Source organism: Orcinus orca, chromosome 16, assembly GCF_937001465.1.
Source record: "Orcinus orca chromosome 16, mOrcOrc1.1, whole genome shotgun sequence".
Lineage (NCBI taxonomy): Eukaryota > Metazoa > Chordata > Mammalia > Artiodactyla > Delphinidae > Orcinus > Orcinus orca.
The window spans coordinates 52,576,548-52,599,996 of NC_064574.1; the positions used below are offsets into that span (position 1 = coordinate 52,576,548).

General features: G+C 42.5%; 1 protein-coding gene across 5 annotated transcripts in view; it reads right to left on the minus strand.

The window, feature by feature from the left end:
* CREBBP (CREB binding protein) overlaps nt 1-23,449 on the minus strand; it is a 131,595-nt gene that overhangs the window by 13,242 nt on the left and 94,904 nt on the right. For 2 of the 5 annotated variants that reach the window (XM_033428929.2, XM_004270237.4), the window contains 10 exons: nt 22,027-22,443; nt 20,017-20,196; nt 18,817-19,006; nt 14,429-14,547; nt 13,348-13,587; nt 12,477-12,565; nt 6,937-7,017; nt 5,084-5,140; nt 2,290-2,367; nt 1,895-1,962 (listed from right to left, as the gene is read on the minus strand). In XM_033428929.2, coding sequence (XP_033284820.1) covers nt 1,895-1,962; nt 2,290-2,367; nt 5,084-5,140; nt 6,937-7,017; nt 12,477-12,565; nt 13,348-13,587; nt 14,429-14,547; nt 18,817-19,006; nt 20,017-20,196; nt 22,027-22,443 — 1,519 coding nt within the window. Of the gene's footprint in view, nt 1-1,894; nt 1,963-2,289; nt 2,368-5,083; nt 5,141-6,936; nt 7,048-12,476; nt 12,566-13,347; nt 13,588-14,428; nt 14,548-18,816; nt 19,007-20,016; nt 20,197-22,026; nt 22,444-23,449 lie in introns of all 5 variants that reach the window. The other 3 variants (XM_033428928.2, XM_033428931.2, XM_033428930.2) reach the window with 2 other exon arrangements.

A 23,449-nucleotide genomic window follows, 5' to 3' on the forward strand; every position in this document is an offset into this window, starting at 1 on the left:
TTTGGCCACGGTGCATGATGGGAGCCTTATATTTCCCTTTATGTGATCAAATCCTTCAGCCTTTTGCTTTCTGACCTCTGGGCTGTATCTTTTTTAGGAAGGTTTTTCATAACTGAACACAGTAAAAACACTCTCTTTCTCTGACCTCCAAAGCATTTGTAGTTGTTACTTTTCACCCCTTTAGCCACCCGAGTTGCGTTGTGCATGTGGCGTATAATGGGGAGGTGGTTTTGGGTGGATAGTCAGTTGTTTAGTATCACTCTCTGACCAGCAGCTGGAAGATATTTTCAATGCAGTCGTCCCTCCGTACCCACAAGGGACTGGTTCCAGGAACCCCTCAGACACCAGAATCCAAGGATGCTGAAGTTCCTGACATACAGTGGTGCAGTACAGAAGGCCCTCTGTACCCACAGGTCCCACATGCGTGGACACGGAGGGCCCACTGCACTAAGTCTTGGCAAACTTAGTGGCAACCTCTCTTTTGTGACCGACAGACACTTGCAGAGATGATGCAAATCAAAAACCCAGGGGAGACACACCACTTCTAAGGTCCTTTTCTGTAAGTGAGGGTTCTACATCTTTGAAGCTCATTTGCCGAAGGTCCACATATCCCTCTCCACCATTCTCTGGACACTAGGGGAGGGTGGGGGCTGGGCCAGCTCTCAGGTTCTCCTACCCACCCCCCCCACCTCTACCCCTCTCTCTTCTGGACGCAACTGCTCTTCTCTTGAAGCCTAACTCTCCTGGCAATTTCTGTTTTGGTCACCAAAGCTCTGGCCCAGGAGATTGATTCTAAGTAGCTGACTGCTTTAGTGACATCACTCAGAATGGATCCTTTAAAGTAGGGGTTCTCACCTGCACGCCCCCAACCCAGGACACCTGGTAAGGTATGAAGACATTTCTGACAGCCACCATTCATGGGGGTGGGGTGGGGCAGGGAGTGTTACCAGCATTTAGTGGGCAGCAGCCTGCTGCTAAAATTCTAATTAAGCACAAGACAGCCCCCATAACAAAGACGTTTCTGGCCCAAATGTCAGTATGCATCAGAAACCCTGATCTAAAGAGAAATATTATAATAGCTGGTGAATTCATCAATATTTCAAAAGATTTTATAAGAGTGGGTTTAAGTGACAGGAAAACTGTGGATTTTGGTAATGACAGTTTGAACTTGAATTAACGCTGACTTGGAAGGCTTCAGAGGGGCTTCTTCCTTGCCTGCCACCCTTCCCTCCTGCCCACGGACCTCCCCCTCCATCCCATCTCTCTTCTACTCCAGCTCCTCAGGTGGCCCGGCTCTTTCTGGGGAGCCCTAAGCGGTGTGCTAGTTGTTGCCTATCCTACTGGAGAGAAGTGAGAGCAGCAGCCGAGTTGACAAAGACGACACACTGTACACTTCTGAAAAGTGTCATCTCTAAAAAAAGTGAAGACTACCTATGAAAAGTTACTCCTATAGCAACAGGGCGCTCTCTCTGCTCCTCGCAGACACCAGCAGCCGCTCCTAATGCGGCAGTGACACACCCAACCAGCCCTCGTGCAGACCAGGCTCCTGCCAGTCCTGGTGATGTTGGCTGATTCCCAGAGGGCCCCAGAGGGTCACTCTTCACAACAGCAGGGCCCACACCTACTGATGGGCAAACAGCCGCCCCCGCAGGTGCCCAGGGCTGAGTGTGCCCAGGATGTGTGTGTGTTATTTCTAAGCTACTTGAGAAGGATCTGCTGACAGATTTTCTCTCTCAGAATTCACAAAGTTTACTGTATGTGTTTTAGATGAAAGTTTCTAAACTTTCATCTAAAACACAGACTGATCATAAAGTTGACTTTCATATAAAGATCAAGGCAAATGATTCTCTTCAAGGGTAAGACAAAAAAATACAAAAACCCTTCCACAACTTACTCTTAGCACTGAATTTGTTTTCTTTACGAGTTCTGCCCGTTTTCTTCAAGCAGTTGTCACACACAAAGCTGCAAAAAAAATAATGGGTGTGATCAGATTATATAAAACAGTATATGTTGCCAAACCAGTGAAATGCAGCATTAAAATACTTCGCTGGCAATTAAAATCGCATCATTATACAAAAGTGAAGAGGCAGACTGCTTTGATTCTACAATTCCCAAAGCGGGCAAACACTTAAGACTTAAATTTAGAACAAACTGCCATCCATCTAATTGCCGGATTCTTGCTGACAACAATGAATGAAATGCAGTAGCAGCCAGCATCCTCCCCTCTACTCTGTGCATAACTGCTTTCCCTTTCCCGAGATCACAGGAAATCACCAGGAAATTACTCACCCTGAAGGCCAAATGATATCATAGTGGAGAACACAAATCTGATGCATCTTCCGGCCACACTCCTTGCAATCAACGAAACTAGAAGACAAAGAAACTGCACTGTGACACACGGAGCCACATACATAATGGAGCTTCTACAGAGCCTGTGTGGTGTGCTCACACCTCATCCCCTTCATGACTTCAAGAATCTGCAGCATTAATGCATCTCTTGACTAATTGAGCCGTATTTTAAAAAATGCATCAGTACGATATTTTCTATAGGAAAGACTGACTTTCGCCCTTTCTTTGTACAAATGCCTCTTTCCTCTCTTCTCCCAATCTGCTTTGCAACTGGAAGTGAACATTTATTTCTAAAAATTGTTATGACGAAGGCCTATTTTACAGGTCAGTATTTCTGATATTACTACAGATTTTCAAGACCAGTGCTTGCTCTAGATGACTGCACATACCTAAATGGACTTAAATAAAAGAGAACAATACTGTCAGTGTTACAAACCCTTGTTCTTAAGCCCAGGTGCAGGAAACGTCTGCTGAGTCAGTTACAAGGGTGGGAAATGACGGCCTTTCTTAAAGTAAACACTAGAGAAGTTGGGATGCACCATGCCACCTGCCCCCTGCACAGCTTCCGCCATAGCTCACCTGGGCCCTGTCACCTCACCTAGGAAACTTAATCGCCAACATGCTTGAAGGTCAAAACCTATTTTTTCACCCATGCCCTTAAAGCCACCACAACTTATACCCTGTGGAAGGCTGAGGGGCTAGAAAGTACCACATTTCTCCAAACGGTCCTGGGTCCCGGCTCTTCCTATCATGCTAGATGCCAGTCCCCATAACCTGACGCCTGCTCTCACTACTGCTGCTCGAGTCCCCGGCCCCTGACCACCCTAACTGCCCTTGCTGAGCAAGCCTTCCACCACAGATCGAGCCCAATCCAGCTTCTCTGTCCCTGCTCTGTCGGAGGAGAAAAGGACACACACAGGCAGACTGCAGAATGGCAGTGACCCTCATCGGCCATCCTCAGTACTCTCTGCTGTCCTGCCCCAGCTGCTGCCCTTCCCAGCACACACAGGAGGGAATCCAGCACCCTCTGCCCCCTTGTCCTACGGGGCTCCATCCATACTCCCTACATGCCCTGCACTTGAGCTCACCTGCAGTGCTGCTGAACATCCCATGTCCTTTCATGTCTTTGTGTCTAGAATGCTCTGCCCACCACCCCCAACACCTGCTTCCAAATGAGTGTCACCTCCACTGGGCCAGGGTCCCCCACTCTGGACTACCTTACTGCCTCCTGCTGCCTATGCTACGATCCGTCTGTCCTACTGGAAGACAAATGGCTGGAGGACAGACCCCCTTTATCCATCTGTGTCTTCCCCACTGCCTGGCAACTACTGCTTCAATGTAACGTATTCTGAAATTGAAAAGTGAGTATAGCAACTAACATAACATTGTAAATACTCCAGTATAAAACAAAACTTTGGGGGGACTTCCCTGGTTGCTCAGTGGTTAAGACTCTGCACTCCCAATGCAGGGGGCCTGGGTTCAATCCCTGGTCAGGAAACTAGATCCCACACGCATGCCGCAACTAAGAGTTTGCATGCCACAAATAAGGAGCCCACGAGCTGCAACTAAGGAGCCCACCTGCTGCAACTAAGGAGTCTGTGAGCCACAAACTAAGGAGACCACCTGCCACAACTAAGACCCAGCATGACTAAATAAATAAATATTTTAAAAATAAATAAATAAAATTAAAAAATTTAAAAAACTGAATATAAATCACAGGGAAACAGGAAAACTGTCAGGGAGGACACAATGTGAACAGGGAGACGGCTAGTCAGGACCAACAATCCACTGACACTAGAGACTAAAGAGACAGGGAGCAGCCTCCTCATGCACCAGGCACTTTGCTAAGTAATCAACGTGCTCCCCCTGCAACCTGGGCACAGCCGGCAGGAGAGACTAAGTCAGCTCTCAATGGGAAGTGGAGTCTGTGTCTTCCGTTGGAAGCTCGGAAGTTGAGCCAAGGGAGGGGAGAACCTGTTTCTCAGCTCTGGATGCACCACAGCCACATTTACCAAACTCCCAACAGTGCTGGAGCCTGTGCTCACCAAGCAACCCTGGACGGGCGTTCACCACAATGACAGAACAAAATGGGCATCTCCACACACTGGGGTGCCTTCAGAACTCAGCTTTGGGTACCGGGGAGGAGCCACCACATGGAAGGAGCTCTGAGGCCTCTTTAAGGGGTTATTACAAAGCAAAATTTACATACTGAGTATTCTCACTGATCACTGGAAGAAAGGAAATTATCTGACAACGACCTTTGAAAATATACCATACCAAAGATGGTGACAAGAACATACAACACTGGGCTTCTCATTATTTATTTTTAAAAAGTGGTTTCTAAGAGTTTTTCTTTCTGAAATTTCCCTTTAAATGATACTAGCACCCCTCCACCAAATATTCCTACCTTTAGTCTCTAAAGATTCACACTAAATGGCTTCTTAAAGACAACGATGATGAAGTTATTACAGAGATTCTAACAGAGCCAAAACATCCATCTAATCTTACATTAAAGGGTGTTAAAATTCAGTAGCTGGACAGCATGCTACAGAGACATACATCTTTTGTGTGAGTTAAAACAGAATCCACATCTGAAATAACTTCACACAAAAAATTCCGCCCATGGTAATATATTTATTTCCAGTGTCTTCTCCCACAGCCCAACAATAAGGAGGAAATTTCCTCATCTGAAACTAAAACCTAAAAGTCAGAAAGAAAATAGCTGTATACTCACGGTTCAGGATCTAAGGTATCATTTTTCTTCTTTTCAAACTGATCCTTTGAAATTGTCCTTGTTTTTTTGGGGAGGGGGGAAAGGAAAAATGTTAATTAACTAAATTTATCTGTTGAGTATAAACTATAGGGTCTCTGGGATATTATTCTGTAACTAGTTCTTCACATAAAAAGTAAAATGATGGTCAGCTGAAATCTCAAGTAGATGTAATAATGGCATGAACATACAACATTTAATTCTATAGAAAGCACTACCTTTTATTTTTCTCTGCCTTACTTGGAATATTTCCTCCAAACTATCATCAGCACTTATTACAAGATTTAATTTAAGGCTAGTCAAAATACACTGGCAAAATTATGTTGAGATTCAAACCTGTTAATTTCCAATCAAATCTATATGGTGAATGACTGCTGAATTTGACCAACACTGGTATTTTCAATTCTTCTAATTACAATATTCCTTCATTGACACAAGTCAGCATGTACTTGGGGATATTTTACTTATTCTTAAAGGGCTGAGTATTTCATTTTTGTGGTACTTTTATTAGTGTATATGTGAATTACTTGATTCACAGAATTATACAATCCAATTATTAATCACATAATTGGACTAAAGAATTAAATTGACAAGGGACAGAAAAATTGAATATGTAGAATTTCTGTCATTTTCGTTTATGTATCTTACAGGCAGGTATGGTTTGTTGTGTGATTGAATAAAGTAAACTTGAGTTGCAGAGTAAGTGTCCAACAGTGCTGAAAACTGCTTCAGTGGGAAGCCTTTTTGCCTTTGGGGGGACAGTCACACAGTAGACTCCCCAGAGTGGCAGGAATCATGGCAGAGTCGGGAGAAAAGAAAGACCACAAAACGCTGGCAGTCCTAGGCAGCTATGGTGGCTGGCAGGTTTTTAGGTATCTCAAGCATGTAAATGAGTTGACCATCCAATCTGTGGATTTGCTTTTGCTTTTTTTTTTTTTTTTTTTGTGGTACGTGGGCCTCTCACCGTTGTGGCCTCTCCCGCTGTGGAGCACAGGCTCCGGACGCGCAGGCTCAGCGGCCATGGCTCACGGGCACAGCCACTCCGTGGCATGTGGGATCTTCCTGGACTGGGGCACGAACCCGTGTCCCCTGCATTGGCAGGCAGACTCTCAACCACTGCGCCACCAGGGAAGCCCTGCTTTTGCTTTTTTCTCACCACATTCTGGCCATTTGCCTACTCAAAAGTAACTCCATCAGAGGATAAGCATCAGGGAGGAAATGGTGAACTCAGTGAGGGAATGAACGAACTAACTCATGCCTGTCCATGCTGGAGCTGTGAGCAAGAGTCCAACCTCCAGAGAGGAAGGAGATACAGGTACTCGCTGGGGTCTCACCACCTGGGTTCTGTTACCTCTGCAACTTAAAGGACAGAGGTTTCAGTGGAAGATCAACTAAATGCTACAGACGGGGTATACACACAAGACTCATTTTTGCTACTGCCAGTTAGTTCTGTGACAAGGGTTACCTGGTTTCTTAGGTGTAACTGAAAATTTATAACCTTCCCAAATGGAAGTTGACAGCCACTAGGAAAAAGCAAGTGTTTTAGAAGAAGAGATAGAGCAAGGTCAAGAGAGACCACTGCACTGCAGTGGGGGCTACAGCATCACGGTCTCAAGCAGAGGGAAGAATGTGCAAGTGGCGCTGGGATTCAGCTACAACAGCTACATTGTAAAATATGAATGTGGGTATAAGTAATATGAAAAATACACTATAAAAAAGTCACAGTGGGTGGCAGTGGTGCTTCCCTTTTAATCACATATGAGAACAAAACAACAATTCAGAGTCACCCCCGGGAGAAATGACAGGATGGTACTTACGTCTGGGGTTGTGAAGGGTCGTCACCCAGGGTAACATTCTCCCCCTGGATCTCTGTGAAACACTTCTCACAGAAATGATACCTGTCAGCAAGAAGGCCATACTTGGGTGAACTGGTCCATCATAACACACAGCCACCCAAGCAACGAAGCCACCAATCAGAGCAGGGCAGATCACCACGACGAAGGGGGGGCGTTGTTGGTTGATTGATGGGTCAGTGTGGACAATGAAAGGAACAGGGGCAGGTGGGGAAGGGCAGGATTAGAGAACAGGGAAGGGAACAAATAGCACAGACATAAAGGTAAGACACAAACACCAAGACAACACAGAGCAGAAAGCCAAGGCAAAGCATTGATTAGCATTCGGTCTCATTGCACACATCCCAGGCCATCATCACTAACAACGGGTTCGTCCAGCTCCAAGATGCAAATGTTTTCAAGGAGTTGTTAATACTAGAATTGCAAGGAGCCTAATTTTAGGAGTTTGGATTTTGTTATTACTTAGAGAAAACCAGATATAACTACAGGTTTTGAGATGGAAAAAATTTACTTTGAATAAAACAGTCTGACAAAAGGCCTTAAAAAAGCAATTTAAACTGAAATAGCTTTTTTTCAAAATGGAAAATTTATGCTTGACAGCAATTCATAGATTTTATTTCCGGTATTAAGCCAGATCTTTAAAGGTATGAAAATGTTGAGCACTCAGAACTGGTTTTAATTTTCTCCTGTTACTTTTCACATGTTAATCACTCAGTTAATTGGGTTACAATAGAAATGAAACCAAATCCATATTCTAGACAAACATTTAACAGAAATGCAATCAGGGTCAAAGACTTTCCAGCCATTTATCAGTAAGACTATACAGAGAAAAACTGTGATATATTGTATAAACAATACAATATATGTAAATCCATGAACAGTCTTAAAATTCAATTCTAAGCTTCAATTTAAACTTTTTGGTATTGGAACCAATCATTCATCAATCTGAGATACTCAGTGATTTCTCTAACTTGGGGACAATCCAAGTTAAGCAAATTTAGAGACTTAATCTTTAAAGCACAATCTGCATTTGAGAAATTATCCATCACCCCAATTTCTTATAGTATAGAGCCTGGGCTCAAGCTATCAAATAAGAACAGTTAAAATAAAAACTATTAAATGTTTGGAAAGGACACAAATGAGAAATCAACAAAAATGCAGGCTGATGCTGCATAAACAAGATGGGCACAAAGGAATACTGTAGAAGTAAACAAGCCGAATGAGGTGAATTACACAAGCAAAAGGGATGAGTATAAGGTAGCACAATAAAATGCGGTTTTAGTGCTCAAAACTACATCTACAAGATGCCAAGAGGATTAGTGTTGAAGACACTGTGACGAGACTTGGAGCGCCACACTGAACCACATGGGCAGAAGGAGATGCGGCAGCTTGCAGCTACACACAGACACAGACACACACGCACACAAACACACATGCGCGCACGGCTACAAACAACTGAGATTCAGGCCACTGCCTGGCCAGTTTATTCTTCATTACCACTAAAATAGGTCCCCACAAGTTCTAATTCTAATCTTAATTAAACACATTGAGCATTCTGTCTGCTATATTTCACTGACTAAACACACATAGTGAATTAAAAGTATAAAACTTTAGAGCATGCACACATCTCAAGATTATTCAATTTTTCATATTTGTTGATGAGGAACATGACAGATTCACTGTGTGTAGCAACTGGATTAATAAGAGTTTCTTGCTGGGACCAGTTTATTTAGAATTAATTCAATCAACAAAGTCTGCCAAGATTAAAAACTGACCAGGAACAAACAGGTTAACACTGCTGTTTTTAAAAATACTTATCTCTTTCTCTGAATGAACTACAGTAATATTCTGGCTATTCACTATTTTGTAAATATTTTTATGGAGGCTTGAAATCATGTAGTAAAAGGAATTTCCATGTGTAGAAGGGCATGATCATCACTGGCAAGAAAGAATTACACTATAGAAACTATAAACCAATTAAGCAGCAATCAGAACAATATGCAAAAAAAAGATACCCCTTCAACGCCAAATTGCTTCCTTTTAAAAAATGAATGAAAGTGTTCCAATTTATTATGATCAAACTCAGCCACTGTGCGCTAGCTCAAAGAGGACTACGGAACACACTGTGAAATGAAATTGCCACGGTAATTACATGTGAGTCTAAACGGTTTTAAAATCCTGGACAAACTAAACTCTTAGCTTTTATGCAAGCAGGACATCAAGCCTAGCAACATCTGGGGAACAAGGATCATAAACCCATCATTTTCCACTGGAGGAAACTGGCCCAGAGTGAAGCACTGATGGCTGAATGGCAGCCCCTGGGGTGGCTGCAGAAACCTACGCCCTCTGTGTATAACTAACTTCCATTCCCAAGAACCTCAGGGTCAGAAACTGGGAGGGACAGAGTGTCTGTCCCAGAGCAAGGCCAGAGATGTCAGAGAATCGAATCTGTTCAGGTGTAAGGGGAAAGGGAGGGGCCCTGGCCTCCCTTTAGCTCCCTTCTGATATGATGATAGCCCACCCATCTAGTCAAGTAGGCTGAAACCACTCTGGTAATCAGTGGGTGACAGGTGTTAATGTCAGACTTGCCCCTATCTTATACCTAGTCCAAACTTTATTCATCCTGGAAATACATAATGGTTCAGAGATTCACTTTTCAACCGTAAGAGCCTAGATGACCTTCTGCCTTACGTGAAGGAAGCAGTCTGATGAATATGGAATTATAAAGGAGAAACACTTTACATAATCTGATGATGATGTACATCTGGGTACCTAAAGTTAGCACAATGTAACTGCAGAGTTCATCTGTAAGGGTAATCTAATGTATGGAGTAAATTTTCAAATGCAGATTGTTGTAAGTACCATATCAGTATATAAAAATAACTTGGATAATAGATAATATCTATTCTTATCTATCAATAATAAACTGTTAAAGTTATAGAACAGTTTTCCCAACATGACTTACTTTCAAAATTTCAAAGTGTGGAAACAAGTGAAAATGTAACCATATACTAGCTTATCTATTAGTTTCACTTGTTTAAACGGTCTGTAGAATTTCCTACTCTAAGTGCCCAGTTTAGGACTATAAGTACCAAAACAATTATTCAAAAGAACACCATGGTGTTCATCAACAGTCAAGGTTGAGAATGAAAATGTAAGTAGTTGAAATGTCTATCGCAGAATTAGACCACTGCTTTCACAGACTCACAACGTGGTATCTCTTCCAGTTCTGTATTCCAGGAAGCACACCTTGTAAGATTCAGCTGAGGAGCAGTATATGCTCACACTCATTTAAAATGTATTATGCGTAAAAGAGAACTCCTTTATTTATGCTTCTACTCTTAAGGAAAATATATTACTTTTGCTCAATAAAAATTAAGTCCTATATAGAAGTAATATTGGACATTTCAGAACTTTCAAAACAATCCTTTGTTTGCACCCCATCAACAACCTCCTCTGAGGAGGCAGTAGTGCACACTGATGCCATCCATTCTATCGAACTTGAATTGCTCTCAAGTGAAATACGGCCGAAATCTATGCAAGTCAGCCGAGGCAGGGTCCAAAGAACCCAGGAACAGTGAAAAGCAACAATGAAAAGGCCCCCAAACTTAAGAGATGATGGTAAGCAATCTGCTGTCTGCTCTTCCTTCTAGACCCAAACTGTGTTGGGTACTTAGCAGTGGGGGCATTTTTCAGGGTATAGTTAATTTTAACCTGTTCTCTTAAAATTTCATAGCTGCATTTTGCACCTAACAGTTTCCAAAGCATTGTCTCATTGGAGACTGACAATTAAGGGTGTCAGGAAAGGTGTTACTATGCCCATGTCATGGACAAGAAGGTTAAGCTTGATACATTACAGAATGTGCAAAAGATCATGGGGCTAAAACTGTAAGTGGAGGGGCCAGAACCTCCAGAACAACACTTGTCACTATAGGAAAGATTCCATTTGGGCCACAGTATCATTTCAAACTTTTAGTTTTAAAATGCCTCTATCAATAGAAGAGCATGCAAAGACAGAAAATGAATTCCAAATGTTAAAATATTTTTAGCAGGACAGTTGTGCCGGCTGCACTTCCAGTAGAGGTGCCTGTCCAGGGACACCCATCTTTCCCCTCAAACCAGCACTTCACTAAGATAAGTGAGCTGGACAAGGCTTAGAAATCTTGTCTTAAGATATTTTTAGGTCAACAGTTCTTTTTTTTTAAAAATAGGATTTTGATGAGAGTCGTTAATTACCTTGAATATGTTTTTTTTTAAATTTTATTATTTTTTTTAATTTTAATTTTTTTGGCCGCACTGCATGGCTTGCAGGATTTTAGTTCCCCAACCAGGGATTGAACCCAGGCCATCGCAGTGAAAGTGCTGAGTCCTAACCACTGGACTGCCAGGGAATTCCCTAGATATTTTTTAAAAATTAAAATAATTAAAAAAAACATAATTGGAAGAAAAGTAACTGCAACATTCCAAATTATTCAGGCCTCTGCATGTACCTTTGAAAAAATAAAAACTTATTTTCCTCAAAGTATTAGAACATATGTAATTACTATAAGCAAACAAGATAAAAATAATCAAAACATCAAACCCTAAAGCTGACATTTAATACTTGAACCTAAAAACAAAGAACAGGCATGAAGCCTCATCTTGGTCACGTAAAGAATTTAGTTGCCAATTCATAGAATGAAGGCAATGTAATTGAATTTGACAAAGAATTACAACCTATGTTTCAAGGCAGGACGCCCTCATGCTATGGCAACACGCAGTCACTTAAAGCAATGGATACAAAGTAGCTTAATTTTCAAAACAACCCTCCAAACCAGGAAGTTGTAATTAGGTAAGGGAATCAACAACAAAAATTATTTTCATTCTTCCTCTACTTAAGATAGGAGATCTATTCTTTAGCCATCTCCACATTTCAAGAGAATAGAAAATACTTCAAAAGCATACCTACCACTCACTAACCCCAAAAAGGCCACCTCATGAAGGGAGTCATTCTTAAACTCAATGAAAACACCGATCTCATTCTTACTGTGCTACTGATTAAAAAGAAAAAGTCTATGGTTTAAAATTTTTAAATGAATTAGAGCAAACACAAGTCTTTCCATCAGACTGTACAGGCCAAATTAGCTAGGCAAATATTTACACACAGATTGGTAAAATACAATGTTTCAACTTTATTATCTTAAAAAAGGCAGTCAACCTTTGTTAGAGTTACTCTCCACTTCAGACTCTTTCTCATATGGTTACATTTTGGCTTAACACATGTACTTGATCCAACTAGTGCAGCAAGCAGTTTTGAGCTTAAAATTTTATACTATACAAGCATGCTTTTAAGTTAAGAGACCATGGGCCTATCTGAGTGACTGAGAAACAATGAAATTTTGGCCCTTTTTACTGAAACTTCAGGAGAGAAATAATGAAATGTACCCAAGCTACAATCAGACGAGCATGCCTCGTCCTAAGACCTTCTTTTTGTCCCATGATTCAAGAAACTGCTCAAGGCTTACCTATTCTGATAGCTGTAGTAGGCAGCATCACGAGGAATTGTACACAGCTGCTTCCCGTAGCAGCACAAAGTCTGTGGGGAAAACTCATACTGCAAAAACAAAGGAGAAAATACTAAAAATATATCCCATTTACTGTCATGCAATGTTCTGTCCAATATGGAGTTAGATTTAGCTAGTAAATTATTTGTTAGTATACTGGATAGTTTTCTAACGATTCTCACATCTATTTAAAGACATTTCTGGATACAATAGGATAGAATTAGTGTCTAAGAGACTTTTTTTTTTTTTTTTATGGCTGCCTTGGGTTTTTCGTTGTTGCGTGTGGGCTTTTTCTCCGGTTGCGGCGAGCGGGGCCTACTCTTCATTGAGGTGCGCGGGCTTCTCATTGCGGTGGCCTCTCTTGTTATGGAGCACAAGTTCTAGGCGCGCAGGCTTCAGTAGTTGTGGCACACGGGCTCAGTAGTTGTGGTTCACGGGCTCTAGAGAGCAGGCTCAGTAGTTGTGGTGCACGAGCATAATTGCTCTGCAGCATGTGGGATCTTCCCAGACCAGGGCTCGAACCTGTGTTCCCTGCACTGACAGGCGGACTCTTAACCGCTGCGCCACCAGGGAAGTCCCTAGTGTCTGAGAGACATTTGTTACAGATAGATGAATGGACACTGGGGCAGCCAGGAATGCTTAATCCAAGGCCTTCCCCCATAAGCACCTCTAGCTTCAGACAATCAACTGTTTTACAAGAGACCAGAATCCATCTGGGTCCTTCTCAGTACACAGGTGTGGCCAAAATACTGAGTTTATCATATCATCATAATACCCTTTTTGGCTGTATTAACAAGGGTAGTTCATTTTCCGGAAAAAGTTTCAACTGTACCTTGCGTCCACAGCAATATCCAAGGGATTGCATAACAGGGTCAATTTCTTGCTCAAAGACCTCTGCGAGCTTACTGCAGAACTTATAGACCCGTGATGTCTTCCGATTGTAGAGCCAGGCATTGTTGAACATGAGCCAGACGTCATCCACATACTGCCAGGGTTCCTGGTACTGCCCTGTATCCAGCTTCCGCTTGATGGTGGAAAGGTCCATGGGATTCTTCACAATGTCAAAATAATCCTGAAAGACAAAACGGTCTCAGTCTAGCATATCCCCCCCAAATTCCAAATGCCCATCTTATTTGGCAGCTTTATCTTAAAATAAAATTGAAGAAAGTACCAGTATAACTTCCATTTCTAATAGTGAAAAATGGGACTTGAAAAGAAAACAACTTCTGATCTTCCTCTGATTTTATTATCTAAAATTGTAATTAATATTTTCAAGTGTGATCAAATTATTTCAAAAGCAAAGTTAAAGAAAAAATAATATTAAAAAACTTATTTAATAAAACATGTCTTATAATGTCAGATTTTAAAAATAAGATTTTGATCCACCAAATTAAAATGGTGAACATATTTATCAGACAATATGTTTTTCTAGAGATTCATTCTTGGTCCTAGCAACCAAAATGAAATTCCAAGACAAACACAAACACAAAAGCAAAAATAGTAATACTGCTAAACAGAATCTGTTGGGTCACCATGGCCTTTGCAAGAGCACCCAGGGTTTCAAAGTGAGAGGCCCATGTGTTTTATAAGTGATGTTCACCAATTATTTAAATCCATTCCTGAATACAAAGTCTTACCCAAATATAAAGCAAGGCTACAGAGGCTGTGCGCCCCAGGGTGTGCTCCCCCCATCTCACTGCACCCCTTCCATGGACCCTGGGGCTTAACGGAACAGGGGGGAAACACACATTTCAGTCAGTAAGACAAAGGTGTATTATTGTTTTGACAGAAAATATTTTTTTACATTAGGGAAAAAATTCTTATTTTACCCAATTTTAAGAGATAAAATGAGTATCATGGATACTCATGAATTACAGTGGTAAAGTTATAATGTTTTTATGATATCAACTTACTGGAATTCCTAGGAGCTGGGGATCTACAGGCTGCCGAAAAGGTAGGGACTCTGGATCCTGTCGATACAGCGCTTCTAGGGTTGGCATCAGAGCCTGGCGCAACTCCTCCGGCTTAAAGACTGCAGTTAAAAAGCACAGGAAACGATGCTATTGACAAGGCACCCAGACTCTTCCTCTGTCACTTTTCAAATGGAAGCCTGGCTACTTCTGAGAAGGCCTGAATCATTTCCCTCCCAGCCGTGAAGCTTCCAGGAGTCCACGGACATTCTAAAGCTACGATTCAGGGATTCTGAAAACACAGTCACACTAGTTTTTAAAAACTGCATCCACATCACGAGGCAAAAATACCACACTGAGAAGTTTGCTTGTTCAACAAAAAGATTTCCAGTGCCAAAACTTGGTTGGAACAGAAAAAACGAAGCTAACTTTCTAATCTGCCTCATTGATCAAATGGGTGGGTACAGAGTCATTTTCACAGGAAGGGGCTTTTCCTCGCCTGAGGAAACGTTTGTGTCCTTGGCTGAAGTAAACTCAAACCACCTGAGAGGAATGGTTTTGTATTACAACCTCACAAATAAATGTATACAGTAAGAGAGCCACAAAAATAAGTAGCTCTCTTATTTTCCCCAGAAGTTCTGTACTGTGTACTGTCCCCTTGCACATGTACTAGTGCCCATGTCTCCAACCTCTTGGCCCACCCATTTCCTACGATGCCTTCTGTTGTCACCAGTGTAAGAACAAGCACTGGCTGCCAAATACATTCAGGACAGTCACTCATACAAACCCCTCGTGAGTTCTAAGGACATGGGAAACATGCCTGTGAAGGTGACACTGAGTGTCACACACCCCCTCGCTCACATACGCTCCTGCCCACAGAAAAATTAGCAGAGGCAAACACTGCAAAGATGTTCTGATGACTTAGGTTCTAAGTGATGTGAAGTTTCCACTTTGTGGTTTTTTGAATTTTGAAAAAATTTTCTACAACAGATACATAACAAATTGTAATTTATAAATCAGACTAAAATACCATAAAACCTAAAGTTCCCGTTGGGAAGTGGTATGCATTGAGTATATCGAGAGATGAAAACACTGGCTGAGAAGTTTCCAGAAACTTTATTGACATCAGAGCCAGGGAATACCCAGGTATCCTGACTGACCTCCTGAGGAAACGGCCTCCTGCGCTCCAGGACACATGGCGGTCAGCAAGTATGGGAGACAGCCAGTGTAGACACTCCCATGCAGGTGCAAAGGCCTGGTCTAGGGAGCAGATGTGCCCTGTGGAGCCTTGTGAAACACAAACAAATCCTGCCTTCAGCTAACCCCTTTTCTTCCAGTCTGTTTTTACAGAGATGAAGCAGTGTTTGGTTTTCTTTGAATAACTCTTTATAAGAAGACAATTCGTTAATCAATAGCTTTTTTATTCTTCTAGACCAGGGGTCGCAAACCACGACCCACAGGCCAAATCTGGCCAGCTGCCTGCCTTTGTATGGGCCTGGGAGCTAACAATGGTTTTTAAGGTTTTTAATGGTTAGGGAAAAAAAGAATGCTATTTTATGATACGTGAATTACACAAAATCACTTTTTAGTCTGACAAAATAAAGCTTTTTTAGAACACAACCGTCCTTGTTGTGCAGGTGTCCATGGCTGCTTTCGCACCACAAGGCAGGGCTCAGCAGCTGCAACAGAAACCTTATGACACACAAAGCCTAAAAGATGCACTACCTGGTGGCCCTAGACAGTCTTCTGATGCCCTGCTCCAGACCATCTCGTCTCCCAGTGCTGATCAAAACTAACATGGCCTTACGTGTATCTCACTCTGGATGACCGTTCACTCATTCACTAAACATTTAATACCTATGCCAAGGAGAAGTCATTTTCAAACTCCTGTCTTTAACAACCACACTGATGTAGTAAGACTCCAAATGAGTGGAAGTAGCAGTCAGAAGCTGTATTTGAAACAAGTTCTCTGCCACTGATTAGTGTGGTGTGCTATGAGCAAGTCACTCCACTTCTCTGGCTCAAAACCTTCTCAGGACAATCAGGTGGGGACCACATCAGCAGTCCCCAAACCATGGCCCATGGATACCTTAGGGACCCTCATGCAGTCTAATATGGTAGCCACCAGCCATATGTGGCTACTTGAATCAAAATGAATTAATATTAAATAAAATTAAAAATTCACTTCCTCAGGCACACTTGTCACATGTCAAGTACTTAGGAGCCACATGTGGCTGGTGACTGCCATAACAAGAGAGTGCAGATATACAACATTTCTATTTGGCACTGCCCTAGGCCTTTTCTAGGGGTCTGTGAAATCCATTTCCATAATATAAAACAATTTTCATGATAACACTAAGTTATCATTTGCCTTTTGCACTGTGTGCTGACATTCACACAGACTGGGCAAAAACAACAGTGAATAAAATCACTAGCACTGCAGCATGACCAGGCTGCAGCTCCAAACTCGACTTCGTGGTCGCCCCGTTCTTTGCTGCTGCTGTGCATACACAGGAAAAAAACGTCATCTGCACTTACAAGTGTCCTTGATGAACGAGTCAAAATTCTTACTTATATTAAATCTCGGCCCTTGGCTACACGTCTTTTATTCTGTACGACAAATTGGGAAGCTGTCATAAAGCACTTCTGCTGCATGCAGTGGTTGTCTTGAGAGAAAGCACTTGTGTAAGTGTTGAGTTGAGAGCTGAAGTAACTGCTTTTCTTCATGAAACACACAAAACTAGAAAGAATGGCTGATAGACAAGCTACAGTTACTCAGATCTGGGTATGTGACAGACATTTGCTCAAAAGTGAACGAAGTATGCCAGTTATAGTTACTTCCAGGACAACTGATGCTATTTGTTACCAATGATAAAATTTTGACTTGCATCAAAAATTAGAATTTTGAAAAACCTGTATCATGACACGTGAGCTCGACAGCTTGTCAAAGTTTACACGACTTTCTGAAGAGACTCACAGTGATATTAATAAATGTGATTTTAAAAAATATCACATAATAAAGCATGTCAACATTTGGAAGATGAGCATAACTCAGTGAGCCAAAGTCCCAGATGACCAGAGGATAGTGTTACCAAAAAAATCATGCAATGGCAAAAGATCCATTCAAAGTACAAGATGGACGATGGATTCTAACGCCACAGAGTATGAGAAATTCAGGGCTATGGATTCAGATTTCCCACTGCAACTAGCCTTTAAGAAACTTCTACTTGTTGAGTTTTGGTGTAGTATCAAAAAAGAATATTCACAATGACCTGAAAAGGCTACTAAAATACTCTTCTCTTTATTAACTACTAACCTGAGTGGGTCTGGATTCTCTTCATGTACTTCAACCAAACAACAGAATACAACAGCAAAGGCAGAGGCAGATATGAAAATCCAGCTGTGTTCACTTAACTCTCCGAGTAACAAAATTGTAAAACACAATGTCATCACTCCAACTATTTCTGTTTTGGAAGTTATTTTTAATTAAAATGTGTTATTTATGGGTGCCATGTAACAGATTTATTTTTAAATAAATATTAAAAAAGACATCTAATAGAGTAAATAGTGATAGATGATCCATACAAACAAAAACTTCTCTGGGATCCTCGACTTTTAGGAGTATAAAGAGGTCTGAGACCAAAAACTTAAGGCCTGCTGTCCTCTATGATCTCCAGGGTCTCTTCCAGCAGCAAAACTATACAGTATCAGCCTTTCTAACACTTTTCTGCCGTCTTTCCTAACTGGATCACCTGCAGCCCTCAACTACCTGAGCCCCATCTCACATTCCTAACGGTCACCTGACAATTTGCTGACACCCTTACCTCCGTACTTTGGACACATCTCAAATACATTCTATCCAACTTCCACCGTGAGCCTGGCTCATCCTGCTTATTTCAGAACCCAAAGTATCTTCACTTACCTGCCGCCCTCCCTCTTCCTGCTGCACTAGTCAGTGGGTTCTACTCTCCCACCCCCTGACTTCGGGCACTTAGTTTCCTATCTGTATCAGCAGAAACCTATAAACTTCAGTGCACAGGGTTGCCATAGTGATAATTTCCCTAACATCAAGCTTCCAGTCATCTTCCTGCTGGAGTCCATCAGTGGTTGTCCACGGCATGCCGAGTAAAGCCAGCACCACCCCAGACAGGCGGCTCATGGGCTGCTCCTCAGAGCCCTGGTCGCTTCTCGTTCCTACCACAGACCCCTGTGGGCTCACATCCTGGAGTTCAGCTCACTGTCACCATTTCTAAAACTTGCAGAATGGCAGGCAAGAAGGATAAAAGAAGAGATGGGATTCTTTTTCTGCTTTAGCTTTTAATCCACAGAATGCAATCCCAACACAATGGAAAAGCAGCACCATCCGGTAAGTTTACGAGAACATGACCTACTTTTTTTGCGAGGCTGAGAAGGAGAAGTGGACTGTGAGGCTGTCCCGTTGGTGCTACTCTCTTCTTCCTCTTTAGCTTCGACTTTCACTTCAGGTTTCTTTTCATCCACTTCCATTGGTTCCGACTTCTGCTCTGTTGTGTCTGTTTCTTCTTTAACTTGAGAAGATCCTTGTAAGTCCTCCTCCATGATCTTGAGAAAAACAAAATTACAGACAATGATATATGAATATGAAAGACCTTTATTCTAACTCAGCCTTATTGGAAGGCTCTTAAAAATCTCTATGGGCTTGTTAAAACCTTTCCCAAGTCAGAGCTGCATTGATCATTCCTTTTCTCTCCCACAAGAAGGGGTGGAGTGCCTGTTGAGTCACTTCAGTACAGCACCAGTGCATTACAGTCCTAAAAATTTTAAAATTTTTACATGCTAGAGTGCTTAAAAAACTTGTATACACATTGTATACACCAATTAACTGCCCAATAGTTTTACATATATATCTAGTTTGGAACAAGAAGTGCCTTGAAAATTGTGGGAAGGATCAGAAATTCAACTGCTCAGAGGGCCAGGCAGGCGAAGCTAATGACAGCAGCAGGAGCTGTTGTGTGAGGCCGCGGGGAGCAGTGGACACTCTGGCAAACTAGAGAGCTCACGACCCATCTAAGAGCCACAGCTGGTGCTCCTACCTAGACTGCTGCCCTACAGGAACAGAAGCACAGTGCTGGCAGAGCTTCTCATTTTTCAAGAAAAGCCAGAAATCTAGAGTTTTATTTGTAATTTCCCATTTTAAAAATAATTGTGTGGGCCAAACAAAACACATTTATAGGCTGGATTCAGCCCACGGTCTGTCAGTTTCCAACTTCTGCTACAGGTTAATTAGTAAAAGAACACATCTCTTGTGCAGTCTAACTCTGCAGAATTATAAATGAATGAAGGATGGCAATGAAAAAGTTGCTGGATGATTTAAACATTTAAAATACAAGCCAGTGCTCTTCACTTCTGGCAAAATAAAATAAACCCATATCTCATATCTAAAAATAAATAACCAATCTGTTTTTAATCTCTTTCCAACTTGAACCACAATCGAATAGGATACTGAAACAGAGCAGGGACATCCACGGTGGACGCCTTGTGCCTCCCACGAGGACACCTCAGTGATGCCTCTGTGCGCAGTACATCTATTCACTCCCAGGAATGGCACCTACCGCAGCCCCAGGCTCTGCCTTGGGTTCACTGGCATCGGGCTCAGTGTCCTCAGTCTTGACCTCAGCCTTCATTTCCAGCATTGGTACATCGGGTCCTGGCTGCTGGGAGTTGGTTTCGGCGCTGGCCACTGAGGATGGAGTGGGGACCCTGTTATCAATGCTGGCTGCTGCCTGGGAAAGCTGTGGAGAAACCAAAATCATTTATCTCTGTAAACAATATAAATGATCTTAAACCCTGATGCTCACTCAACACACACTTTCGCGTTAATCCTTCTCAATACTAATCTAATAGGCACCTCTATTTGAGAGAACTGAAGAATAAGCGTTAAAATAGGAGTTCCAGAGAAATCAAAATCAGGCAGAAACACAACTGACTTCTTGCCAACAATGCAGAGATGGAAGAACAGAGCTTCCTACCTTTTGACCGAAAATTATTTTCTGGGAATTTTCTACCTAAGTCACAGAACCTCCTATTTTAAATTTAATTCCTTCCAATGACATTAATGGTTATGGTAAACGCTGAATAATAAATATATAAGTATATATGCTGTAGAAAGGGGAATAAAGTACCTATATGGAATAAGAATGTATAACTAGCCTGTTAATTATAGGAACAGTGGTGGAGGAGTAAACAAACATTAAGAGAAGGAATCCCAGGGCTTCCCTGGTGGCGCAGTGGTTGGGAATCTGCCTGCTGATGCAGGAGACACGAGTTCTTGCCCTGGTCCGGGAAGATCCCATATGCCACAGAGTGGCTAGGCCCGTGAGCCATGGCCGCTGAGCCTGCGCGTCCGGAGCCTGTGCTCCGCAACGGGAGAGGCCACAACGGTGAGAGGCCCACGTACAGCTAAAAAAAAAAGGAATCCCAGAAAGAATTCTAAATTTTCATAGATTTACCCAATGGAGTTTTAAGTAAACAAACAAAAGAAAACATAAAATTACAAAGGGATCTTACTTAGAGATAAGAAATATAAAGTAAGGATCAATAAGCACACTCCCTTTGGAGAAATACAAACAGTAATGTCATCTTGGGGTTTATGTTGGGGTTAATTTTGACATTTTATAAATAAATACCCTCAGTCCCCACAAATAAAAGATAATGTATTTTAGGGGGAAGAAGGTTTTTAAGTTAGACTGATAAGAAAACAGACACTAAGATTCTGGTGAGAACTGGGAGAAGAATGTGGAGGTGAGCAGAAGCAGCCTCAGGCCCCTGTGTCAGTGGGGACAGCCCAGTCTAGGAGAGCAGGACTGGGTGCTGCCAGCAGACCATGGGACATGGGACACAGGACGTGGTGTGACCCTGCCACCTTCACCTCCCAGGAAGAATGGGTAAATCTAAGCCACAGAAGTGTTAACCTGAGCATGCCATTTTGTCATGAAAAAGAAAGGGCTTCCAGCTGGAAAACAAGGCTGATAGGTAAGGTCAAAGTACATACAACTAGGAACTTGACTTGTTTACCAAATCCTCATCACTACTAAAACTCAGAAGACGTCAATCTAGGACAGATAATGGGGGACGTACTGCTCCTATGGACAGACAGCTAAAAAATTTTACGGAGGGGCTTCCCTGGTGGCGCAGTGGTTGACAGTCCGCCTGCCGATGCAGGGGACACAGGTTCGTGCCCTGGTCTGGGACGATCCCACATGACGCGGAGCAGCTGGGCCCGTGAGCCATGGATGCTGAGACTGTGCGTCTGAAGCCTGGGCACCACAACGGGAGAGGCCACAACAGTGAGAGGCCCGCGTACCGCAAAAAAAAAAAAAAATTCTACGGAGGACCCATGTATGAGTTCTTTTAGTTGTTGATTTCTAAAATCTGATTTAATTGGGGAAGATAATCATAAGTCATGTCCTGCCTAACAGCCTTTGGAGCCAATGCTGGAAACAAAACAGATACTTTTTGCAACCGCACCAAGACTTGCAGTGACTTCATGACAGATTTTTTTTTTTATGGGCAAGTTCTCATCTAAGAGTCTTGGCCAGAAGACGACAGGCCGAGGGGCTCACCGGTGTGCCAGGAGGCTGGGTGTGCACAGGTGTCGGCTGCTGCTGTGACGACTGAGGGGTGGCCACGGACGGAGGCTGGACTGGGGTCTGAGGCTGTGGGGTCACCTGGGCCTGGGCTGCCGCCTGGACTGTAGGGGTGCTCTGGGTTTGGCTGGCACTGGGCACTGAGCCAGGAGTCGGGGTGGGAGTCTGCCCGGAAGACGACACAGGAGTTGATGGCTGGGTGGGAGCTGCTGGCTGGGGAGGAGTCATCCCAGGTGCCGCCGGATGCTGAAGAGACGGCATGCCTGCGGCCGTGGAAGCAGGAGGTGGAGTCTGGTGTAACGGTGACTGTGTCACTGGTGGGCAAGGCAGCTGGCTGGCCTGGGGCCCAAGCATGTTCAGAGGGTTAGGAAGAGCAGCACCAGGCACCTGTCCCTAACAGATGGAACAGAGTATGTTAAAATTATTTCCCCCATTTGAAAATGTGGCAATAGACTTCAAAGACTTAAATGTATGAAAATCTAATCATGGTTTCTTGATGAGGTCTGCTGACTGCACGGGAAGGTTCCATTTGTAAAACGTCATCGATCTGCACACTTATAGTAATGTGTACTTGTTTCTCATGCTTTGATTTACAAAAGTGTGGAAATCTCTGGCTTAAACAAACACATATACACTCCACTTACTAGCTTCGTGCTCCATAATATCCACCCACAGCTTAGACCACTGGAAAAGGTATTTGTCTTTTTTTAAAAAATGAATTATGGAAACACTGAAATGTTTCAGTACAGTGGTTCTCAACTAGGGACATGTTTCAGAATTATTTGTGGACCAATTAAAAATCTATTCTAAATCACTGGTCTAGAGCAGGGATCTGCAAACTATGTAGAGTCCATGGCCAAATCCAGCTAGCTACTGGTTTCTGTCAATAAAGTTTTACTGGCAGGCAGCTTCGCCCATTCACTCATATGTGAATGCGCATGTCTACCGTTGCCTTTGCGCCACAACAGTGGAGCAGAGCAGTTCAAACAAAGAGCCCATGGCCCACCAAGCTGAAAATATTTACAGGACAAACCTGATAGCCCCTGTCTGGAGCAACAAAATTTATGGAAATTAAGAATTAATTAATAAGTATTTAGTGAGTGAATCTAATGTAGTCACTGCCTTTTATTCAATGTTACTTCATGTTAAAAAATTAAATAATGTATTTTATCTTTTGGGGGAAGACTTGGCCTGTTTTAAAAACACATGTACATTTGTATACAGCAGCAATCTGGTGTACTCTAGCAATTAACAAAAGGGGGGAAAGGCAGTAAAATGAATGGAAAATAGTTCTCACCAGCATTAGACTGAATGATTAAAAACACATTCAATAAGAAGAGAACTACTCAAATGATCCAGTTAGTCGGACTTCACCTGGGCAGTTCAGACAGACAGACAA